The sequence below is a fragment of the Phoenix dactylifera genome, unplaced genomic scaffold (genome assembly GCF_009389715.1).
Source record: "Phoenix dactylifera cultivar Barhee BC4 unplaced genomic scaffold, palm_55x_up_171113_PBpolish2nd_filt_p 000100F, whole genome shotgun sequence".
In the NCBI taxonomy this organism is placed as follows: Eukaryota; Viridiplantae; Streptophyta; class Magnoliopsida; order Arecales; family Arecaceae; genus Phoenix; species Phoenix dactylifera.
This window is the reverse complement of record NW_024067682.1, coordinates 685700-711687: the sequence shown is the minus strand read 5'-3', so window position 1 is coordinate 711687 and position 25988 is coordinate 685700. Positions and strand designations below refer to the sequence as shown.

The 25988-nt window shown below is 40.7% G+C and overlaps 1 protein-coding gene across 1 annotated transcript in view; it reads left to right on the top strand.

Moving 5' to 3' along the window:
* Window positions 1-24668, top strand: part of LOC103723925 (protein disulfide isomerase-like 5-4) — a 75648-nt gene extending 50980 nt beyond the window's left edge. Inside the window, exons 7-15 of the mRNA XM_008815023.4 lie at window positions 1777-1817; window positions 1928-2002; window positions 7653-7709; window positions 8492-8558; window positions 8730-8876; window positions 20944-21165; window positions 23989-24150; window positions 24229-24306; window positions 24421-24668. Coding sequence (XP_008813245.1) covers window positions 1777-1817; window positions 1928-2002; window positions 7653-7709; window positions 8492-8558; window positions 8730-8876; window positions 20944-21165; window positions 23989-24150; window positions 24229-24306; window positions 24421-24498 — 927 coding nt within the window. The 3' untranslated portion in view covers window positions 24499-24668. The remainder of the gene's footprint in view (window positions 1-1776; window positions 1818-1927; window positions 2003-7652; window positions 7710-8491; window positions 8559-8729; window positions 8877-20943; window positions 21166-23988; window positions 24151-24228; window positions 24307-24420) is intronic.
* Window positions 24669-25988: the final 1320 nt, after the last annotated feature.

Sequence of the window (25988 nt, the reverse complement as noted above, 5' to 3'; positions counted from 1 at the left end):
CGCTTGAGATGAACTTTTTGTTTTTCAAATTGGATTACTTTTCAAGATCAATGATGTAGCACCAACCCTCCAGGAGGTTTGAATAGGCCAAAATTTGATTATTTGGGTCTTGAGGGTCACTCAAATCGAGAATTTTCTTTTTGGGGAAGACTTTGACTGGGTGTATCTCCCAATTCGAGAAGAATTAGGCAAAGCGATAGAAGGTAAAGTCAATATAGGTGTCGAGATCTACCTCCTATAGAATTTTAGTTTTTTGGTGTTTATTTATACTAGTCCTGTTTATTTTTGGAAAGCTAGTTTTATTCAAACTAGAAGAGAAATCCAACCTAAATTGTGTCAGGGTGGACCTCACCATTAACCATTATAAATAGAGGCTATATATCGCCGTTTATATCCATCATCAATGAAAGAAAAGGAGACGTTAACCCTACTTTTACCATTTTTTCTATTTTTATTCTAAATTTCTTTCGGGAGATTCATGTTGAGTAAGTTGAGGAAATTATTCCTTCGTCCCGATCGAATCTTTAGCTCTTAGTGTTCATAGTAAAGTTCTGCCAACATTGAGGAGAAATAGCTCTCTTGTAGTCAAACCATTGAATTTATAGGATCAATGATTATTACACTATCTAAAGTTAGTCATATAAAAAATAATATAGTTTGCCCAATTAGCTCACATATGTCCTCAAAGCAAAGGTTGTAAGCCTCGTGGGATGCATCAATGTCCCACCCCCCCCATCCCTGCGACTGCTCTCTTCCATTCTTCTTTCCTTTCCTTTCTTTCTCTCTCTCTGTATTTGTTTCCTTTTATTCTTTCTGTCTTCATTCTTTCCTTTCTTCCCTTTTTCTTTTTCTTTCTTTCCTTTCTTTCTTCCTTCTTTCCTTTCCTTTTCTTCTACTCGTTCCTTTCTTTCTTTCCTTTTCTTTCTTCTTTCCTTTTCTTCTTCTTCTTCTCTCTTTCAAAGTTCCTTGCTTGAAGTTTCATAGTTATCAAGATAACTTTTTAGTAATATCTGCTCCTTGCAAATAGTATTCTAGCACATATATTCTTACGGCTCAAATAATGGTTAAAAACATGATAACTTTGTTGAAGCCCTTTCTTGGAAAAAAAACCTGTAGTTGATATAGGTCACAAGTCACAATCACCCTGACATGAGGCATTACTTCATAAAACTGTTTTGGTTGTCCATTTTTGGACTGCACATAATTTAATTGTTGCATGCAGTGGTGTTTGCCAACCAATAGCTACCACATGCTATGTCTGAACTTGCTGTGCCATGTTAAGTTTAAAATTATAAGACGACCCTTGCATTGGTTCTAGCAATATCAGGCCTCATCTACTTTTGCAAATCAAAATAAGTTGATGCACACCAACATGGGTTGATAACCTATGATATGTAGACACTTTAGCAAGCATGCATGACCTATACTAACACCAGCCTGGCACAACACAGCATGTCCAATAGCTTAGGACTTACAACCTTGTGTCAGTATGAATGGAACATTTATCTACATCCCCATCTTCCTTTTAAAGTAGAAATCAATTTGATTCAAGTTTAATAATACTCATTGAAATTTAATAAGTTAACATTATTTAGGTGCATTACTTCGAACTCATTACCCAAGGCATAACTAAATCGTGTTCATCCCGAGGGTTGTTGCTTTTTGTCTCGTTCGTCCTGATAAACTAAATTGTTGGCTTGAAATATCTTTTTGAAATTGAACATTTGCCAATATAGTATTTATTTTCAATATTAAGCGTGTATGTTTTGACATTAGAAACCATCATGGGAAAAGGCAGCCAGAATAATTAAGAAAAGGTACATCAGAATTTTCACTCTTGCACTCATATTTTGCTGTTTAAAATGAAGTTTATTGGTCCATACTTAGATAATTATTCTTTTCCTTTTCCATCCTTTCTGTTCTCTAGATATGATCCTGAAATGGATGGACGAATTCTCCTAGGAAAGGTTGATTGCAAAGAACAAAATGAACTATGCAAGAGGTATCTCCATGTCTGTAGTTACTCCTTGATATGGATTTTGTAAATGGAACCATACATGATATATCATTTTTTATTTGCTTTTCAGCTTGTAATGATGTGCAATCTTTAGTTGTTTCTAAAAAAAGTCTTTTTTTTCTCCTTTAGCTACTATTAATGTTGTTTCTACTCATCCTATATCCACCTAGTTAGGGTTGTGATTTGGAAGGGCTGGTCTTTACTCGATACCAACCCTAGGACAACCCAACATCTATATCATCCAACACAAATCAACATTGTGCTGGGGAATTCTTTAGCAAATAGTGATCCAACACAAACCAATCCAACCAGATAGGGAGGTTTTGATGGTTCCAGATGACAATTTGGCTTGGCTTGGTTTGTCCTAATCAGGTTAATTGAGTTAAATTAGAGATGTTTTGTATAGAGATATGACAGTGATCATAATCAATATGAGTGTAAAAGAAGGTATTGCAAAAGAAATGAATCAATCACTCTCTCTAATCAAAGTCTTGCATATATATGTCAATAACAAACATGTAGATCAATGGACCATTAAATGTGAACCTGTTACTTGGTCTACTTAGTACGATCATCATAGTATCGATGACTCAGACTAGTGTAGATACATTCCTTAAGTATGGATATGAGAAGATTAATGAGAATAAATCTATCATGATAGCATGGTTCTCAACCATGTACGCTCTTAGATCAATGAGCTAATCTGTTATTGCATACCCAAGTAGTGATATGAAATAACTACTCTAGAAACTAAGAAAATCGGCACTATATTATGGTCACCATACACATTTAGAGTGATACCAATGCCAGCCAAACTCATGCCAAGCTATGGACCCTCCATGCTCTCCCAATTGCCAAAAGAAAAAAATAACTATAGATATATCATTCTAACTTGACTTACACCCTCTTTTCACAAAACAAGAAAATGGTCATCATGATAATCACTGTTAAATTATCATATACATGAAACCAGGCCTTGGTGGGCTTGATTTCAGATAGTCTCTTTCTTGTATTGTTTGAAAACAAAGATATGCATTACACATAAACATAAGCACAAATATATTAATTCATAAAAATAAGCATAAATATAAATATTATATATATATATATATGTTTATGAGAACTAGTAGTGTGGAAGCCATGCGAATGCTAGGGTGAGGGCAAGTTTGAACCAAGTCTCATGGGTCAATGCAAGAGACTTTACCAACTCAACTGGTTGGCACCATCAAAAATAAGCATTCAGTAAATACAAGCGTACCTTGGCATGGGTTCAAGTTGAATTGTGGAAGGTGTTGCAAGGTTATTTTTGGGTTGAGCTTGAACTTAAACCTAACCGAACCAAACCTGGTTGCTTAGGACTTTTAATCTCAAGACTAACCTGGTTGTTGAAGTTGAGCCCAACTTGTCATGCCTTCGACCTAAAATCGTGAACCAGAGGTGTGGCAACCGTTGTATACTCATGGAACTCTTCCAAGAAGCATGCAAGGCATTCCATCATGATATCACATGCAATGCAGTGGAATAAATTTAAATAATTAAAATTCAAAATTTAATAATTAATATATCCAAACTAACAAATAGTAATCAATATCCAAGAGTCTTACATCGGTTATATTTCAAATATTAATTTAATAATAGGCCTATAGAAAGTTTATAATAGTAATACTAAATCTAAACTACGTTAGTATGGTCAGATCTCACTTTTATTCTCATTCCCATGGCAGTTCCCTCATCCAAGACTAATTCTATTAATTTGTAAAGAAAGAAGAGAGTAAATAATGAACTCAACAACCTAGTAAGTAATGAGCACTTCAACAAAATAATTCAATAATTTTTCTTATATAATAGGTATACAGACAAATTCAATATACAATTAAATAAGACAAAATAAGTGTACCCTCAATTTCTCAAATACTCAATTCATTCTCATAAAAACAATTTAAAATATCATGTCCATATTCATATTCTTATCCATAAAATAATTCAAAAAATATTATAATCCAATTCAATAGCCTTTCTATGACTACACTTGTATCCTATGACCAAGGTCTACTAAACCGGTTCGAACCGATCTGTTCAGCGCGTACCATACCGGTACCGGCCCCAACTGGTACGGTTCGGCTGCTAAAAATGGTTCCAACACTGTAGAGGCTAGAACCGGCCATTTTTCGCTGTGTACTGGTGTCATAGTCTGCCGTACCGATTGGTACAGGTCGGTACGGGCTGGTACGTACCGATACCGGATGGAACCGGTACGGTACAACTATATTTTTCGGTTCCGACTATTTGCAACCCATACCGGTCGGTACTGGCTGGTACCGACTCGTACCGAACCGGTACCGGCCCGTACCGACCAGCCCGTATTGATCTCAATTTTTTTGACTTTTGGCCCGAACCAGCCGAACTAGTACGGTACCGGTTCGGTTCGGTATGGTACCGATACCGGTGCCCACTGTTACGTCGGTACGGTCGGTACAACGAACCTTGACCGGTGTACTTTCCCACGCGCGAGTTGGCAGCTCATGTGGGCCATTTAATGCTACTCTGTGGCATTTAATGCATCCACGCACGGATGCGTTTTTTTTCGCGTCCGCACGCGCGGGCATGCGGTATCGTACCGGTACCTATGTCAGTTCAGTCAGTCCGACGGACCTTGCCTATGACTGAGCTAGAATAGTGAGCTTAGAAATAGTCACATTGCCAATGCATAACTCTCACTGGTAGGGTATCGAAATACCAACGTATAATCTCCACTGGCAGGGTATTAAAGTGCCAATAATTAATCTTCTTTGGTAGGGTATCCAAGTACCAACATACAAGCTCTACTAGCAGGGTATTAAAGTGCCAACATAAAACCTCCACGGAAAGGGTATCGTAGTGTCAAGATGTAACCCTCATTGGCAAGGTAACGAAGTGTCAACATGTAACCCTTATTGCCAAGGTATCAAAATATAGTTCGGCTGTAAGCCCAAATCTAAATTTTATCAAAGTTTTTTTTTTGCACAAGAATATAAGTCATATTTCGATCAAAATATGCTTATTCCATATAAGACGTATAGAATAGAAAACATTCATAATTATTTATAAGCGACATGCAAAATATTTGGTATAGAACGTTGCTTTCAAATCATAAATACAAATTTCTTATTCAAAACATGGATCCATAAAATTTATAAACACATATAATCAACTTATAATTTGTTTAATGTTAAACACTTATTTTTTTAATTGGAAAAACTAGAGAAGGTGGATCATCACATACCTTATGAGAACAACTAGCACGTAAATCCAACTAATTCTGAAATTCTCCTATCCAAAATTATATCGCATCAAAATTTAACCATAAATAACTTTAAAATAAAAACCCCAAGTCTCAGCACCTCTATAGAAGATCAAGAATTCAAGCTCAATAATTAGAGAATATTATGATCGAAACCAAGGCATGGGTGAAAAAAGATGGAGCGACAGTGCCTCAGGTTGCTTCAATCTAACTAGTTAAATCACAGAACAATAGTTAAGCTGGGGAACATTTAACACAAGGATTGTTGATGATGGAGTCCAAGGGTGCCTAGCAAGTACCGAGGTGGGGTTGGACATGCGGCATGGCCACCAAGGTGGTTCAAGATCTTTTTACTAGGGTATAAAATGAGTCCATAGATTCATGTAGAGAGATAGAAAGTAAGATAAGAGAGAGCAAGAAAGTGGAGAGAGAAATAGGGGATTCCTCCCTCTTTTTTCAAATGGAAAGAGGAGCTTCATGGCCTCCTCAAAACAAGGGAATAGGGGAGGACTTTCGACTAGTGGGTGGTGGCGGCTAGAGGGCCACGGTTTGTGGCAACTACTGGCGGCAGCAAGCAACCGACAATGACAACGGCTGGCGAAGAAAAGAACAAGAACAGAGTAAAACAAGGGATAATCTCAGCTTTAGTTCAGGTGCTTGCCTGCTCACCAACGGTCATCGTTCCATCGGGTGGTCATGCAGAAGGCCCAAGAGATTCAGCCGAAGGTTTACCAACTAGAGGTGGTGGCACAGGTGGCAAGAAAAGAGAGAAAACAAAAGAAAACAGGCGGAACATGGGATGTCACAAGGTGTCTTTCTTAGGTGATTCCCTATAGTTCCTCAAGGGAATCCAGCTGATGAAGGCTCAATCTAGAAGGGGAAGAAGAATAGGTAGGGTTGGTGGCTTCTCACCTCATCTTTGGCAAGGATTTGCCGTGGCGACAACAATGATGGCGGATTGTGGTGGAAACTGTAATAACCCAGGACCTCACCCAAAATGGCTAGCCGGAAGGTATTATTTGGATCCTTGATCCTATATAAGTACCCAAGATCTATCCAGCAAATAACCGATGTGGGACTAAACACACGCCCGTACGGGTCCTCACATACTCCCCCCATTTAAGTCCTGACGTCCTCATCAGGCTAAGGGTTCAAATCTATTCAAATCTAATCACAAATACCACGATCGGCCCGTGGTCAGCCCCAATGGATCCGTGCTGCAGTGTCCCCTAGTTCACATAGGTTATGGGTCGGGTCCGCTCTGATACCATTTGTAACAACCCAGGACCTCACCCAAAATGACTAACCGGAATGTATTATTTGGGTTCCTTGATCCTATATTAAGTACCCAAGATCTACCCAGCGAATAACCGATGTGGGACTAAACACGCCCGCACGGGTCCTCACAGAAATCCAAAGAAGAACAAGGAGGAGAAGAGGAAGAGGAGGAAGAGCGACTGATGGTGTGGTGCCTCTCATAGGATGGTGAGGGTGGTTTTAATGATGAAGGCTATATTTTCTAGCCTCGTTGGTGTTTGAGGAGGAGTCCGCATCCTTAAACTCGAAAAGGGATTTGACTCATGGTTTGCCATACCGATCAGTATCAGTACATACTGACCGTACCGTATTATACCGGTACTAAATTGGTATATAGTATGGGGAGCATACTAAGTGTCGATACACTGAACTAGCTTCCATACTGATCGTATCGACATAGTAATATGATGGTACTTATATGGGGTCCGGTACCAAGATGGTGAACCTTGCTTTGCCCCATTTTTTTCTTTTCTGTAGGTGGGCCATGTCCAAGCACCTCAAAGCCGGTTAATGGACCAGGGTTTTGTGAGGTTAGGCCAGCTTACGAGCTGGGTCTTACACAACCAATTTGCATCTCTACACCCAATACAACATGTTAAGCTATATCTCAATGATTGGTCATGTAAATAGTGCGAAAACCCTTGAATGAACTTGGTGTTCTACTCATGTAGTTCTTTTCCCAATTGACAATTACATAATTTGCATGGCAGTATATGTAGATTCAAATTTGAAGCCTAATTGGTATGTTATCTTATTCCTCTGGTGATTGTAAATTTAGTGGTTATATGTCAAGGATTTGTCAATTAAGGTAGTCGGTGAGCCCTTGAATGACCTTTTACATACTACATGTCCTAATCTTGTATATTTCATATCTTAATTGATAATTTACAGTTCGCAAGGCCACTAATGTATATTAAAAATTGAAGCCTGATTGACATGTTTACTTTTCCCCATAGTTTATTAATTGTCTGCTTTTAATGGTTATACTACTTTGTGTTTTGAAGGTTAAACATCTTATTTGATATTACATTTGTACAGGCATCATATCCAAGGCTACCCTTCTATCCGCATTTTTCGCAAAGGGACCGATATTATGTAAGAACCATGCTTTACTATTTCTCCCCCTTTATAAGTTGAATCTTAACACCATTATTTTTTCCTTGTATGGTCCACTAGTTGGTGAAACCTATACTGTACATTTAGATGTCTCTCGTTTTAAACTTTCTAACATGCCATCTAAAAGACTAAAACTATGATAGGCATTTTTCTCACTGTTTTTCATTTTGATAGGCCTTTTTTGTGCACTACATACTTCCCCAAGTAGTAACATGTAAACTTTGAAAGATTACACAGCAAAAAATATGTTGGGAACCAAAATTATATTTTGCTATACATCATTGAGGAGATCTCACTTCTCTTATTTCCATAGTTTTATTCTATTGCTACTAATAGTTATAGACATTGAATTTATTAAAGGAATCATTAATGAGAACCAAGAATCAAGGCACTTATATAAGCTATTTGCTGCTGTAATTTGCACGTTTTGTCCTGAGTGATTAGAGCTCACTATGTAACATCATTGGCTAACATCTGTTGCATAATTGTGACATTTCTTTGGGTATATGATCTAAACTCTTTAAGTATTTTATTATGACCTAAACATTGTCCGTAAATATGACAAGTTGTGTATAATTCTTCTGCCACCAGAATTTCCTGTAGGTTGAAAAAGTCTGATCACCAGCAACCCCAATGATTTTAGTTTTTTTTTTTGTCTCCAAAGTTGCCTATTCACAAACTGAACTTCACTGCATTTTAGTTGACTTCTTTGCTATTTGTTTAGTTTCAATTAGATGCCATTACAACAGCATCTGACACAGGGACAACCATGGACACCATGACCATGTAACTTACTATGGCGAGCGTGATACAGAAAGTTTGGTTGCGGTATGTTTGTAGTTAATATTTGCATTAGCAGAAAGCTCGTTCTTCTTTGATATTTGGAACTGATGCCTATAGTCATTTTACATGTACCCTAATTTTAGGCTTTTGTATTCTAGTCATCTTGGCTAATCATAAAGCTTGAACAAGCTGTGTAAATTGGACTTCCCTTTCTAGGCAATGGAAGCTTTGGTTGCACCTGTTCCAAGAGAGTCTCTTATGCCAGCATTGGAACATAAATCTGTTCTGCCGATGGATATAACTAAGCTCCCTGCACCATTAACTGGTGGCTGCAGGATTGAAGGTTATGTGCATGTTAAGAAGGTAAATCAATTCTCACTTTTACTATTCCAGTTTTACAATCTCAAATGACCATTCCAGTGCAAGGAAAGGAATTGGTTGCATGGGATTGAAGAACTAAGAATCTTTTATGAATTCAACATGTAACTATTATCATTAATTCATTATCATCACAGCTCTTGACTTGAGATGTTTCATTGGTTACTCTTCAATTTTTATCCCATCATCTTCATGATCGCTCTCTCTTTTTAATCATCTCCACTATTTTAGTGGGAGGAGCTTCCCATGATCAGAATTCAGAATTTTATTTTTGTAACAGAAATACCATTTTGTAGCCAGACTCATATTAGGGTAGGACTTTTTTTTCTGAATTCTCTCCCTCATGCCAGCCTTTCAAGCAACTAACTTTTGCTTTTTTGCATTTTTCTAGTTACATTCGCCTAAGCGAGTCCTCTTGTTTTCTATCTGATTTTGGGCCTGTTTGGGAATATCCCGCTGGATCCGGTAGGATTTGGCAACATGGTGCTGGAGAAGAAGGTAAGAGCAGGAGAGGGGGAAGAAGAGTTGGAGAATGAAGAGAGACTAGGAGAGAACGTGAGGATCAATCCTTGCAACCACTTACTACTGTCCTGCTGCTCTCTGGCTCTCTTCCTTCTTTCCCTCTCTCCAGCCCATCCTGCTGTATCTAGGCAGATTTGGCAGGATTCTCCCAAACGGACCCTTAATTGTGGTCTCCGTAACACTCCAAGCCAAAGAATGCTGAACCGGCCCGTATCAAACCGGTCTAGTCTCTGACCGATCCGGTTCAGCATTAAAAAACGGTACTAGATGGTATCGGCCCGAACTAGACCGTACCGGTTCCAAATTTTTTTGGGCTTTTGGATACGTGAACCAGGCCAAACTAGTGGTACCGGTTTGGTACCAGTTTGTACTGGCCTGAACCGGTACCGAACCGGTCCGGTGGCCGACCGGTATGCCTACCGGTACCGGTTCGGCGATCCTTGCTCTAAGCCCTCTCCACTCCTACTCCTTCAAACTTTGTTCCATTTTGTCTCATTTTCTAGTGCCCATAACACCACCTCTTCAAACTTTGTTTCACTTTGTATCCATCCATCCATCCATATACGTACACACATACATATATACATACATATTTATGTACATGTGTGCTTATATGAATGCATAATTGCATGCATATAGGGAAAACTCTCAAGTTGGGACATATTGAAACTAGAATCCCAAAAAGCAATGGCCCTACATAAATATAGAGTAGGCCCCACATAATTATGAGAGAATGATTTTTAAGTTTCTGTCTCTCTCTCTCTTCCCTTTTCTTGAAATTATAAACTATAATTTGAAAATATAAACCATTGAGCTTGATCTAAAACATATTTAGATCAAATTTTGGTTAATCTGGATACATGTAGACTATAGATCAAACCAAGACATGATACAATTTTTCCTTTATTGATTTGATGCATGCATAAAACACTCAAAATGCATGGCTTTTTGTTTTAGCAAATTTAGGCATCTTAAATCATGATCAATGGTGTAGATCATGGTTGGCCATACCACCCTAAACTTCCAGGTTTGGGGCGCACCAAACTAAACTAATGGGATACCGAAACAGTTCAGCCTGTCAGCTCGAAAAATAGGCTGAACTGCTCAGTTCAGTCCCAATCCAATTTGAGCCAAGTGGTTCGTCTCGATTCGGCCATTTTGAGCTAGTTTCCCCCTTTAATAATAGAGGTGGGAGGCTGAGAAGGCCTCCCCATGCCTTCTTAGTGTCAACTCTCTATTTTTCTTTAGATGCAGAAAATCAAGAAATGCTGACTTTTTGCGGATCTCAGCCCAAATCAACCATAGAAATCAATAAGGGCCCTTTTCCTATCTTTCATTTTTTTAACACTGAAAATTGGCAAAAAATAGAAAAAAATGGGCGGACATCATATCAAAATTTTAGACTTTGGCATGATTTCATGATATGCTGTAGATCTATGGTGATCTATGCAATGCCACCGAAATCATAATTTTTCATGAACTTTATAATTTTTAAAATTAAAAATATGTTTTTGGTTTAAAATTTATAAAAAATAAATAATGATCAAAAAATTATGCAAAATTAGTAGCATGTTTAAGGCTGTGCATGCTACTCTCTATCAAAATTTGGTATCAATTGATTTAAGTTTGGGCATAATCATGCATGAGAAGATATAAGTCCAAATTTAAATAAAGTTGAAAAATAAGTAGCCTTTTGTGAATATCACGGACTAAGAAAAATATATATTGCATTTCTAATAGCAAGGTTCACCATCTTAGCAGCAGATTCCATACCGGTACCATTCTATTACATTATCGATGTGTGGTACGGTACGAGACGGCGAGGCATAGTAAGTGTCGATACGGTATGAGAATGCATACCAGTTCGATACTAGTACAATATGGTACATTGGATAAGGTATGGTACCGATCGGTATAGCAAACTTTGCTTGACAGGATGCTCCACAAATCTGAACACAAATTTTCCGATATTTTATATTTAAATATTATTTTTAATTAAAAATATTGAAAATATATTATATTTAAATATATTTAAATAAAATTACCTAGTACTAATTTTTTGCATACCTAGTGCTATTTATATATTTAAATATAATTTAAATATGAAAAATTAGTACTAGGTACGTATAAAATTCAGAAGTATATTTAAAGTGGAAAACTAATTTTTTTGCATTATAATGAAAATTCATTATTTTTAAATAACGATAATATGTGATGAAATTATATCTAGCATCCCTGTTAGAGTTCTATATTATTTTTAATTAAATTTTTTTTGATATTTTCTAATTAAATATCAATTTGTTATATACAATTAATTAAATATATTTAATGAAGTCTAAGAATTATTAAAATGTGTATTACATATAGATAATATGGAATTATTTTTTGGACAAATTTGATCATTTTTTAATTATAATATAATTTCTCTAATTTTTAAATAATTAATTAAGTAAACTTGCAAGAATGAATGCTGTAAGGTAGAAGCTAGAGTATGACATTGGTTGCCATCATGGGGTCGCTCTCATATTAGCACCACTGGTGGTGCAAATGGTGTGACAATTCAAGAGGGAGGGCTAACTCGATAAAAGCAACATCTGCCTAGTGCTTACCTCAATGTATTTTTCTGCCGAAAATGCTCACAGGAGGTTTGGCAACTTATGAAGCACTTTTTTTGATTTCAAGACGGCCAAATAAAGAACAATTGAGAAGAGGGCAGAGCAAGGTTCGCCGTACCAGGTCCGATAGGTGTACCGGTCGCTTACTAGACCGGTATGGTTCCGATTCGTACAAGAACCGGCCGGTACAAACCGGCCAGCTCTTCCCCGCTGGAGTCGGAGAAGAAGAGAATGAGAGAGAGCGCAGGGACGGAGGGAGGAGACCTGTGGCCGCTATCGGAGAGCCGCGGAGGGGCGCCGGAGGTCGGAAGGGCGGCGGAACCCGCGGGGGGATGGGGGAACCTCCAAATTAAAATTGGAGGATTTTAAGTGAAGTCGGTACCCGATTTGCCGACTTCACTGAAAATTCTCAAATTAAAAATCCGCGGCTAGGTCCTCTATTTCGAAAGAAATAGGGGATGCGGCCTCGGCCTCCACCGTGCCCCCGCGGGTTCTCCCGCCCCCCGCGGGCTCCGCCGCCTCCCGTCCTCCAACGCCCCTCCGCAGCTCTCCGATAGCGGCCACAGGTCTCTTCCCTCCCTCTCTTCCCTGCACTTTCTTTCTCTTCATCTTCTTCATCTCTGGCACAGAACCGGCCCGTATCGGTTACAGGCTGGGCCAGTTCGTTAGACCTTGGGGCAGAGGTTGAATGTCGGGCAGCCGAGCCTCCATCATGCTATCCTAGGGATTCGTAAGGCTTTGAGTTATTCGATCTAGATGATGAGGAGGTGCAACTTCATGCTGCCACCTAGGCAATACTGAATGACCAGTGGCAAATGGACAAGCTTGCTAGGCACAAGATATAGTTTGGACTTTGGACCATGGTATGCTGCCACCCGTACCGTACCGGTCCGGCTGTTGGGAAGTGCGCCCATGCATGCTAGAAACCACGAGGAAGCGAGCCCGCACGCGCTGGGAACCGTGCGGCAGCCCGCCCGCGCATGCTGTGGGCAGCTCAGACTGGTTCAACATCGGTACGAACTGGTTCGGTAGGCCACCAGTACGCCTACCAATAGCGGTTCGGCGTATCATGGTTTGGACCCTCATAGTATCAGTCAGGCTCTGATAGATCGAAGCTTCAGGAGGATCTCCTTGGTCAATGAAATTGTTAGCATTGTCAATAGCCATATAGCTTCTATGCTTGGAGCCTTTGACAGCAAGAAATGGAAGAAGTTCAATGATATATTGACGAGCCACAAATCATGATATATATCCAGTGGCTTTTCTAGCAGAGCTTCGAAACAGTAAAGAATTGACACTATGATGGTCAAGGATAGGATGAAAGACACGTGAAGAGCTATTGCATCATAGTTCCACTTCAGTCATATCCCTGCATCTATGGCGGACAACATATACTATTTGTCTACCATTTCCACCATCTAGATGTTGGTCAAGGTATAGAATCTCTAGGGTCAAAAAATATATATGGTGAACTACCTAGATAATACAAAGTAAAAAAGGTGGATAGCCTCCTACCGGAGTAAGTGAGACATCTATAGTTTGACTCTGATATATGATGGTTGATCGGGTCCCAATAGGCGAAACATCATCAATTTTCTAACATACTATGACATAAGGATATTTTTCCATAAGTTAATGGATGCTTTCGATTAGGTACACGATGCTCATTATGTCCTTAAATTGACAGAGGAGGTTACAAACCAAATAGAGGAGCAGAATGTCATGCAAGCAATTACAGATAATTGGCCACATTATAGGGCCACCGGGGAGATTCTTATGGACGTGCAGCCACATTTTTCGGATCTCATGTGCTGCATACTGCATTGATCTTATGTTGGTGGACATCGGAAAGATTTGTAGAGTAAAGCAGGTCATTGAGACAACCCAATCAATGACCAGATTCATATACAACCAGCAGTTAGATGATGCGAAAGTACATAAGCAGTTAGATATTGAGGCTAGCAATCACTCATTTTGCTATGAATTACTTTGAATTTGATAGCATCATTGAGTAGAAAGCCAACTTGCATCAGATTCTCGTCAATGCCGGGTCAGTGCCGAAAGAAGTCACATGGAGGGCTTGGTCACAAGCTAGTAATTTGGCAGTGGCTCGAGAGAATTGTGAAGGCTATCAAACCATTGTATAGAGTGTAGATAGCTGTGGATAACAAGAGATACCCCCATATGGGCTTCCTCTACTACTAAGATCCAAATTAGGCATGCAAACTCGAAGCATGAATGGGAGTCTATTGACATCATTGAGCAAAGGTGAGATTATCAGATGGGTAGAAATTTACATCTAGCAGGTAATGTTCATCCATATACTTGTTAATCATATACTTGTATAAATGTTGCACTAAATCAATTTCAAAATGTATTGATAGCCTACCACCCAAGGTTCGCGGTACCAATGGTACCGACGTACCAGTCGGCTTCGGTAACGGTACGGTACCGGTGCCGAACCGAGCTGAACCGATACCGTACCGATAGGGCACATTCGGCCTGGTTTCGACCCCATCGTCGGTTTTTTTTTTTTTTGGAGTTCTTTCACTTTTGGATATTTTTTGATGTTTTTATGTTTAGGTTTAAGGTTAAAACTAGATGATGCAACTTATTACTTCCAAATGATTCAAATAATGAGATGAAGAACATAAAATATTTTCAAATTAAGATACAATCAATTATTACATACATTTAAAGCACTCTCGGATATCTGAAATCGGATCGAGTGGCGATGCTTCTCGTCAATATCTGGATCATCAGCATAATATGGAGGCAGATCAACCCATCCCTCTAACCAAGCGGCATTGTAGTCTTGTATGCTCAATCCTCGAGGAATGCGTGTCGGGTCATAAGAACTTTCGGATCTCTCGCTGAAGCTCTGGCTCTGAGAGGTGTCTTGATAAGAGGCCCATCCGAATATGCCGGCACCAAAATCCGACCTGTAAGGCCCTTCGGGCTGCGCAGGGTAGTACCCACCGGAAGATGACTCCGATGCACCATATCCATAGGCTGGCTGAGGCCGCGGATAATAGGAAGACTCGAAACTTGATACATCAATGGATCCGACTCCACATGGGAGGTCATCTGCAGCTGCATCCTGGCCTCTTGAACGACCTCGAGGAGCTCTTCTTCGATATGCAATGGTATTCGACCGGCCTATATCAGACTGCCTACCGTGTTCCGTATCTTGTGTAGTATGCATAAACTGAGACTCACCGGTGTATCGAAAACCTCCCTCCGGCTGTCTTATAAGTAGTACCATACTGTCCTCCACTTCCTCCATGGCTAGTAGATCCATCACCACTAGAACCTTCATCGCTGCTGGTCCAAGTCTCCTCCTCGACACTCTCCATTGGGGCCCTTTCCTTTCCTTTTCTTCTTTGCTGGGATTGACGCCCTCCTGATCGAGTCGACTGGGTACTAGAGCGTCCTCGTCCTCGCATGAGAGGATCATCTCTTTGAACGGGAGCATCATACCAGTCATGCGGTGATTGGCTCTCCTCTAGCCACGTCATATCAGCTGTAGGAGTGCGGAGAATGTTGCGCTCAGCCCATTGCTGTAGATCGACCATAGCCTCGGTGGCTATGATGCTGGCTAGTCGTCGAGGCGATCCTGGCTCATCAAGCTCGGGCTCGTGCTGTTGGGCCGCAAGCCAGTCAAGCATAGGATTATCATCATCATTTGTAAAAGTTCTATAAATGGGATCTGCATACTTGAGCTCCACTTCCTTCTGAATGCATTTTAGCCTCAACCGCAGATTGTAGTGCACATAAACTAGGTCGTTGAGGCGCTTTTGTATCAAACGGTTCCTCTGTTTGCTGTGGATGAGGCCGAAGGTGGACCAGTTACGCTCACAGCCACTCGAGGAGACCGTTTGGGAGAGGATCCGGATAGCTATCCGCTTAAGATTTTTTGCGGATCCACCAAAATGAATCCACCATTCAGCTGCAAAAATATTGAATATAATTACATTTTACATATATGATGGCCTCATTGTTGAAGATAATTCAGATGCAGAGGTGTCTTGCAGATTTGTATTGTACCTGGATTCATAGTTGTCTTGCTCACGACAGCTGGTCGCTGTCCAAAGCTATGGCTGCCCTCTCTAAATAATTTGGTCTGTGGAAAGAAGCTTGTTGTAGTATGTCAATAATATAAGATCCGATATATTTACATATGTTACTAAATCATAGTTACCTCTTCTATACATGACGCGGCGACTTCTGGATCAGGCTTCATCTTATAAATAACAATACGCAGAGCATGAAGAAGTTCATCATCCATACCAATTCCACTCTCGTACTGAAACCGGGGATTCAGATAGTATGCTGCACATAGATGACACCATCTTAGTATAATTATACAAATATATCAATCAGTATAATTATCAATATTATCGCTTATCTGCTAGATGCAATTCTCTACCCATTTGGCCTCCCCACCGCTGCTCAATGATGTCGATGTACTCCTGGGCATGGGCTACATCTGCCTCCATGATCTGAGCCTTTGCCTTCTCCATCATGTGATACAAAAAGCCCATCTAGGGGTACCTCTCGCTATTCACGGCCCGCAGTACTTGATATAATGGTTTGATAGCCTTGACTATCGCATTGGCCCGCTGCCAGAATGACTGCCTGTTTACCAAGTCTTCCATTCTGCTTCCTTCAGTGTCGGCCTGGGCATATCTACTTTCCTGCCACTCGGGACTGACAAACATCTGACGTAGGGCTCCTTTCTTCTCGATAAGGCTATCAAGTGCAATGTAATTCGTAGCAAACCGTGTGACTCCTGGTCTAAGAATTTCTCCCCCTGCATACTTTCTCATTAATGAAAGAACCCAAGTATGGCTATAAATATACCTGGTGATGCGTTGGGCTATCTCCACCGTATGTTGCACCCTACGGATCTTTCCAATGTCCATCAGGATGAGGTCGATGCAATGTGCAGCACATGGGGTCCAGAAAATTTGTGGTCGCTGCTCCATCAAGACCTGCCCGGCCAACTTATATTGCGGCCCGTTATCAGTGACGACCTGCACGATATTCTCCTCTCCAATCTGATCAATCACCTCCATAAGTCTGAGGATGTAATTGGTGTTGTGCACTTTATCCGAAGCATCAACTGACTTGTGGAAGGTCTTCGTATCACAGTATGTCAGAAAGTTGATGATGGCCCACTTTGTCGGACCGGTCCAACCATCACATATCAGAGTGAGCCCATATGTGGGCCACTTTCTCTTATATGAGCCAATCCAATTCTCTAGCTCCTTATTGTTGTCAAGAAGCTCACCGTAGATGTCCCTCGGGCCTGGAGGATCGACACCGGGACCGGCAGACTGTATGGCAGAAATGGCAGACTTGTAGTATGTATTATCTGCAGCATTCGCTGGAATGTGGCTGAAGTGGAACCAGGATCCAATAGCTCGCCACATATCCTTCTTCTTCTCCTTCCACATTATGTCTACCCTTTGCTGATTCGAATCTCTCCTGGGAAGGCATGCAGATCTACATCATGGATTGACGCACCTGGTGGAATCCCTCCGGAAGACTTCTTTCGGCCACTAAAACCACCCAGGATAGATGCAATCCGGCTACGTCCTCTGCCGTCGCCCTCCCTGACTAAGGTTGTCCTTTGAAACTCTGGATCTTGTCTGCTTCCACCAGAACCGGCGCCCGACTCGAAAAACGAGGGCCCAAATCGAGCCCGATGCCTCGCCACCTCCTCCTGCTGCCACCGATCATCCAGACTCGCCCGCATGGCAGCCTGGATCTGTGCTTCCTCCTCATCTGGATCCTCGACCTCTTGTGACTCCATCAAGTGATAGGAAGGTGCTTCTGCAGCTTGGCGTTCCACCTCCGCTTTCTGCTTGGCAGCCCTCTCCTTGGCTGCTTTAATCTCAGCGAGGTTTTTCCTCATCAGCTGACGGGTGCTCGGTGGGCACTTCGAGCATGCAGATATCTCATGAGAATTACCGGCTAAGTGCTGCTTTAATCTGGTTACCCCTCCTCCTTTGAAGCACTTGTGGCAATAATTGCACTGAAACTGGTGCCGTTCACCGAGCATCTTCCCATGCTCCCAACCAATATTACGCTCTTGGGGTTGCCCTCTCCTTGATGGCTCCATTCCTACGACCACATTAATTTTTTGCAATTTCTATTTTTTGTAATTAAAAATTATTTTTAAAATTTTTTAATAAATTATGAATTATAAAAATTCTGTAAAAATAAAAGTTAAAGTCACCATTAACATTGTCCATATATCGACAACATATAAAAAATTCAAGACGAAATGGAATCATTGAATCATTTTCTATTTTTTGGCAATTTTTGACTTAATTTTTTTAAGCAATTTAAATGAAATATTAAAAAACCAATGTAAGGGAAAGAAATTTTACCTTATTTAGTTTTTGACTCTTCTAATTTTTTTTACGCCTTTGTCTTTGCCTTTCTCTTCTTTTTCTCCTCTCTCTCTGCCTTTCCTTCACCTAAGCTGATGGATTTGTTTTTAGCATTCGGTCGGCTTTTGTAGCCAACCGTTGAGCCACTGTGCACTTCGGATTTTGCCACAGCACGGCACTTCGAAGTGCCGCACAAAGAGCCGCACCGGCACCTTCGAAGTGCCGCACCGGCACCTTCGAAGTGCCGCACAAAGGGGCACTTGGAAAGTGCCACACTGTGGCACTTTGAGTGTGACACTTTGAAAGTGCCTCTGGCCAGCGCTGTGGCACTTTCAAAGTGCCACAGCGCTGGCAATCCAATTTCAGCACCGAACCGGTGCGAACCGGCTCGGTTCGCACCGGTTCGAGATCATACCGGGGGTCGACCCACCTGAACCTGAAGATACAATACGATGTCCATAGAATAGGTATGGATAAGGAATTTCTGGTCTGCTTGCACAATGTCATTTGTAAGATGGAGCCTGATATGGAAGTTACTACCTAGTACTTAGAAGAGGTAAGTTAACTTGAGTAGCATGCGGGATCATTACTTTGTCAGCCCGTGTAAATCATTGAAAATGCCAAATTGACATCATTTTCTATATCTTTTCTATAGACAAAAATATTTGGGGAGGGATCCACAACTTTGGTGAGAGGCTAGCTGCGGTGAGCAAGTTTTGAGATATCAACTACAACTACTCCTTCGATCAAGGTATGCCATATCGGTCCAAATCGGATGGTACGGAGCATACCGTACTGTACCGATGCGGTACCAGTGGCATACTGATACTTGGTACGCCGAAACCGAAAAAATTTCGTACCATACTATACCGACACTATGGAGTGTGAATCAAACCCATGTTTGAATTGAAACTGAGATACTGATACAAGTTCTTCCTTTCTAAATCAGATAGATTCATATCTGAAAGAAGCTGACAATAAGTTCAAAAATTCATTCATCTCAATTATTTCACAAGAAAAAAAAGAAAAAAACAAGGGTTCTGTTGAATTTCAAATATTAAGTTTCATGAGTAAGATACGTAGAACCAATTCTTGGTACAACTTTTGTCATATTTTATCATCTAATAAATATATACGGGATCCGGTATCGAGACGGCGAACCTTGCCTTGGATGTTTGTGATTAGTAGTATCCGTATGTAATTTTCTTGAATGCATTTGCAGCTGAATGATGGTTGTACTTTGGCGGGCCATCTAGGAGCTTTGAGCGGCTCGCAATCTGAATCGTATCACAAACAATCTCCTCTAGTGATTGCGACTACAACTTGTCTACCTTCGCCCTCATCCACAGTAAATGGTTGAGCAGTCTCATACTACTCATGCATAAGTTCCTGAATGATCTCGTATACGTCCATTACGTTCTGTGTCTAAGTTTGAAGTGTATCGAAGAGGTAGTGGAGTTAAAGTATAATGATCCACTTAATAATGACTTTGTGTATAATGATAAGGATCCGATAATTTGTTGGCTCAACAACCACCTGCAGTAGCTAGAGCTAGTTTCATAGCCATGGAGGCTAGGATGGATGCAGAACAGCAGGCGTAATGACATATGTCATGCTTATATCTAGCTGACTAGCCATATGGGTTAAGGAGAGTTGATCATCGTAGGGTTCCATGTCCCTTGACTTCCAGCAATTTGATCGAGAGATGCTAAGAAGAGTTAAGCACGGTACCCAGTCTAGTTAGGGTAGAGCAAGGTCTGCTGAATCGGTCGGAACCGACCGTTCAACCTGTACCATACCGGTACCGGCCTCCACCGATACGGTAGAGCCATAGAAGTCAGTCCGCACCAGTTCGCACTGGTACTCGCGGAAAAGAAGGGGGAAAGAGAGGAGAAGAGAGGGGAAGAAGACCTCTCTTACGTTACCGGGCCTCTTTCTTCCTTCCGAGCACCTTGCGGGGAAGAAAAGAGAGGGGAAGAAGACCACCTTTAAATAATTCAATGTTGTTTTTTTATGAGCTAAATAATTCAAAGTTGAACATTGCTCAAAGCTACATGAGATCCTAGGCCCTTTTAAGATACATGCAAGGCATAGCAACTTTATGTAGCACTTCCAATCCCATTTCAAAAAGAATATGCATAAACATCTTGTAATTTGGAATCTGCTTTATTTTAACATTGTCAGTTGAGAAACAAATGAGATTCTTCTGGCATATGTTATTTTTGTGTGGTAGGAAAAATTAAGTAAAAGGTTATTGGAAGGAGGAGAATCTAGATGGTCCTGGATGCAAGAATTGAGGATGCATGTCATGGCAGTAAAATATTAATGAAAGTATCTTGAAGTGTAGGAGTTACTGATGATGTGGGATTTTCAAAAGCTGGTCCTACAGAAGGATAAAAGTTTTTTGGATAATTTTTCTGTCAAACTATCTGTTAAAACTTTAGCGTAAGTTGAAATACATGCTAATCTTGTTAATTTTCTGTGGTTTTTAATATTTGAGCTTTCCTTCTACAGGTTCCAGGAACACTTATCATTTCAGCTCGTTCAGGAGCACATTCTTTTGATGCATCTCTAATTAATGTGTCACATGTCATTTCACATTTTTCTTTCGGAAAAAGTCTCTCACCAAGCATACTGGCGGCAGTAAAGAAGCTAGTACCATACCTTGGTGGAAGTCATGATCCATTGACAGGCCGATCATACATCATCAACCATCATGATAATGCAAATGTTACTGTAAGTTTTAGAACTTTCTAGGTAAACTACATCATTTCCATTTTATTGTGAATTTTGCCAAACCAACCAGCTTTATTTTCCTTCAAACCAAAAAAATTTGATTGAAGTAGAAATAAGAATGTTAAGATGGATCCATGTTAAAAGTAGAAAATATGAATTGAGAAATAAGTATATCAGAGTCGTTGGAGCGAAAAGAAAAATAAAGAACGAAGTGATGGAAACATTGAGATGTATAGGTATGGACTTTAATGATTTAAGGAGGCCCCAATAAGAAGAGGTACTTTAAATTATGTTGAAAGATGTAAGAGGGACAGATCTAAGGTAACATGGATGGAGATTGTAAGAAAAATATGGAAGAATTCAAAATTACATCTATGGTAAATGATAAGAATTCTTGGTGAATGAGGATTCATAAAACCAACCCAAACAGTTGGGATAAGGCTTGATCATTATGGTTATGGTTATGGTTTGCAGATCCAAGCCACTTCTATTTTTTGTAGAAATGGCCCAATTTTAAAATTTTCAGATGCTTTTGATCCTGGCCTAGCTGATACACTCCAGTTGCATGTCTAAATGGACTTAAATTAACATATGTTCTATAGTAAATGCATATTTCTTATAGTGAATGCTCATATTTTTTAGACTGAACGCACATAATTCTAGTATTGGGTGCACATAGTTGTGAAGTGCTGGATATTCATATTTTCACATGGAGTGGCTGGAGTTTGTCCTGGGGCCAAGGGCAGAAATTTCTGAAATTTTCCAAATCAGGCCAAAGGAGGGGAAGTAGTTGGAATCTATAAGAAAACGAACTTACGGTATTTTATTAAAGTACATGAATCAGCGCACAGTTTGGCATTGGCAGTCTTGTACTTTTGATAATGACTTTGTAAGATGCTCCACTCTTTAAAGGGGGTACAAGTGTACAAAGTATCAGCAAGAGTATTGCTAAGTATCTGCATTACCATGATAATGTCTCCATCAAGGTATGCTGAACCGACCGGTGCGAACCGGCCCGGTTCGCACCGGCCCAAACGTATTTTTTCCGTGCGCCCACGCGCGGGGAAGATCGCCCTCAACCCGCATGAGCCACTTAATGCCACAGAATGGCATTTAACGCGTCCGCGCGTGTTAACGGACGCACGCTGATGCTTAGTGATTTTTTTTGGGAATCGCGCGCGAGCGAAGAATCGTGCGCCCGCACACGATTCCCCGCGCAGGAACCACGCCCATGGCTGATTCCCCAACAGAGAATCGCGCCCGCATGCGGTTCCCCGCGCGGGGCAGCGCACCCACGCGGGCTGCCAGCCCGCGTAGGCCATTTAAAGCCACAGAGTGGCATTTAACGTGTCCGCGGACGCATTGTTTTTTTTTTTTTTTGCTTTTTATTTTTGACGTCCGCACGAGGTCACGTCCGCACGCGCGTCTTCGGTTCAGTACCGATTCCAACCGGTACCGAACTGGTACCATACCGGTACCGGTGCTCACCGGTACGTCGGTACGGTCGGTTCAGCGAATTTTACTCTCCATACTAAAATGCATTCATGAAGTGATCCAATGTACTAACATTTTGAAAGAAGAATGGACTCTTTTTTGTTTTTCTATTTTTGGCATATAGCTGTTTTTCTATTTTTGGCATAGAGTATCTAAATTGAATGACCAATATTATCGCTAGAAATTGGCCCGACCAAGGTGCCGAGCTGATTAGGTCACTGAGTTTTTGACTCGTCTGCCATCTAGATTGGGATGGTTGGCTAGGAGTCATCCGTGATGTCGGTCCGGCTAGTGTGCTCGGCCGGCGATTGCTCCGATGTCGCGCGTCCCCGAGGTGGTGATGGATGGTGGAGGCCTATGCTTGGACTGTTGCTCCGACACTGGATTGGACCTAAAACAGCAAAGACAAGGATGTGCACCAACCAGAGTGTCAGACAGGAAACTCTTTGATGCCCAAGTCAAACACAAGTCTCGGAACACAGAGGGTATCCTGAGAGTGTTAAGAGTGGCAGCATAGAAGAGTTGAAAGAACAGTTACCTGGAGGGCCCTTGGGAATGCAATATATAGGCGAGGGCCAGAGCCCATGGCCGAGCAATTCGGGTGCATGCGCTGGCCATTATGGTAATAACCTATGTATCTTGCCCATGAATCATGCTTCCACACTTCTTGGCTGCATGGATTGTTTGCACATCACGCTTGTTTGGAAACAATTTGCGACGACGGTTGAGCTGTTGCCAGCTTGGGGGGAGAGTTTAAAATGTAAAGGACTCTCTGCATGCCCTCTGAGTCGGCCACATTGGCAAATTTTGAGCAGTCGGCCTTGTGGCGAACCCCTATTAGTTGGTTTACCATGTCGGCTGTGGTCGTTTCCAGGGTATATATCAACCATTTGTTGTAGTTGAAACTGCCAAACTTTTATGGATAGAGATCTTTCTAATAGCTCAAGAATTATGGATGATTGAGGGGGATATTAATGGTTTCATGGTCTTAAGTAGCGAAATATTACATGGTCAAACATCCGCTAACCAGTAACCATTGCAGATGAGGAAAATAGACCATCACGTGCTGTTTTATTTCGTGACATTGTCATTCTTCTCCTGCTCATCTATCACGGTGCAGCAGAAAGGATTAAAATTGTGCTTACTGGACTACTTAACATTAGTCATTCTGTCATGCCTATGCTATATTCATTACATGTTTCCATCAAAAATAGACTGGCTGTAGGTGTCAATTATAAGCTGATTATATTTCCAAAATCTTTTGTTTCTCAACTGTCTGCTGGACAAAATAAAAACTGTACATGATTAAATTCTATCTTGAATGTGTAGATTGAACATTACCTTCAAATAGTAAAGACTGAGCTAATATCAAGAAGGTATTCTTGGGAACCTAAATTGCTGGTGGAGTATGAGTACACAGCACACAGCAGTTTGGCGCACAGTTTACACATTCCTGTTGCCAACTTTCATTATGTGCCATCTCCAATGCAGGTTTGTTTCTGACAATTAGGTTCCAATGTGAATATTCAAAATTTTTGAGTATTTTTCTGTTGTCATTCTGAATTGCAGGTCTTAGTAACTGAACTTCCAAAATCCCTTTCACATTTCATCACAAATATTTGTGCCATCATTGGAGGTGTTTTCACGGTTGGCACTTGCCTCTGCTTAGAACTTCCCGGTCATGATTGTTTTGCTGTTTTATGTTCTGGTTGTGTTTTTTTTTATATTTTTCATTTGAATTTAGTTACTAATTTTCTTCAGGTTGCGGGGCTACTACACTCAATTTTGGACAACACAATCCAGTTTATTAGAAAGGTTGAATTAGGCAAACAAAATTGATGAGCTTAGGCACGAATAAGATTTTGGCAGTCCGAATTTTTCTTGTTCCTGTGGTCAGAGATCATGCTGGATAGTGCAAATCATGAACATTTTTGGCATTGCTTTTATTTCATACCTTCTATTTTTTAAAATAAAATCAAAGAAATAGCGTTAAATAATATTTTTGGTACTATTGTTCTTATTTTCTATTTTGCAATAATAACTTTCATTGCTTCTGGAAACTTATGTTGTATCACTACTATCAACACCATCTCCATCACCACCATTGTCACCTCCAATACTATCATATTTGGTAGAGATTTATCATCTCTGCCGTCACCATCGCTGCTACTACTATTTCCAGCACTACTTTTTATCATTACCATCCCTGTCATTATTGTGCGTATCATATTGACGGGCGCACCCACCATCACTATTGTTGCATCTGCATGCATCCCTACCACTATCATTGCAATCTTCACCGCATAGCCACACCCTGCCACCATCATCCTTCCCCCGTCCCCTTCCTCCACGACAGTACACTTGCCATCTTGGTCACCCGTCTTTTTTCTTTTTTTTTAGTTAAAAGGAGTATTAAACCACCCCCCCCGGCTTTTATTAAAAGGAGCAAGATAAAAAAACAGTTGACCAGATGCTGCCTTAAGGTTTGACAGCAAACAGTGAGGAAAAGAAGAAACAGAGTGCACACTCATAGAGGAAAGAAGAAACAGTTAAGCAGTCACATCTGTCATATTGTCTTCTTGCTATTACCATCACCTCGATCACCATCATTAGATTTATATTTTTTTCAAAATAATTAATTATACTAAATGTCTATATTTTTAAATCTAAAATAAAATAAAATAGAATTTGTATCTGAACTCATGAAGCATCAAATCTATACCCATTCAATTACAAATGTATTGATATTCTCTTTCTCTCTGGGATTATAGCTATTAGACAAAGTAACAGCAAATTAAGCTTCACAACCATCTCCCATTTATTTCATAATTATTTGCCCAAAGTCCAAAAATAATTCAAAAGTCACAGTAGCTCCAGCTATGTGCCTGTGGTCTTACACTTTTGGAAATCAATTATTGTACAGAACAAAATGGAAATAAGGAAGAATAAAAGAAAGTCATGTTAAAACAAGACTTCTCATGGACCCATCAAGGTTATACCCCAGATTAACACTCAAACCAAACAAAACACACCACAACCCCTTTCTCAACAGCTTACAACATGAAGAGGACCCACCCAAGGAGAGCTCCAAATGAGCCCATAAAACCGATCACCTTCGAAGAAATCCCGTTCGGAGGAGGGGGCTCCAGCTGGGGCCGTTGAGGGGACCATTTCTGTCGAGCTCGGAGAAGGTGGCGCAGGAGGAGAGGAAGGAGCTCGGGATAGAGGTGGCGAAGGAAGAGCGGAGGAAGCTGGGGATGGAGGTGGCGAAGGAGGAGACGGCGAAGGAGGAGACGATGAAGAGATTGGAGAAGGCGAAGGTGGCAAGA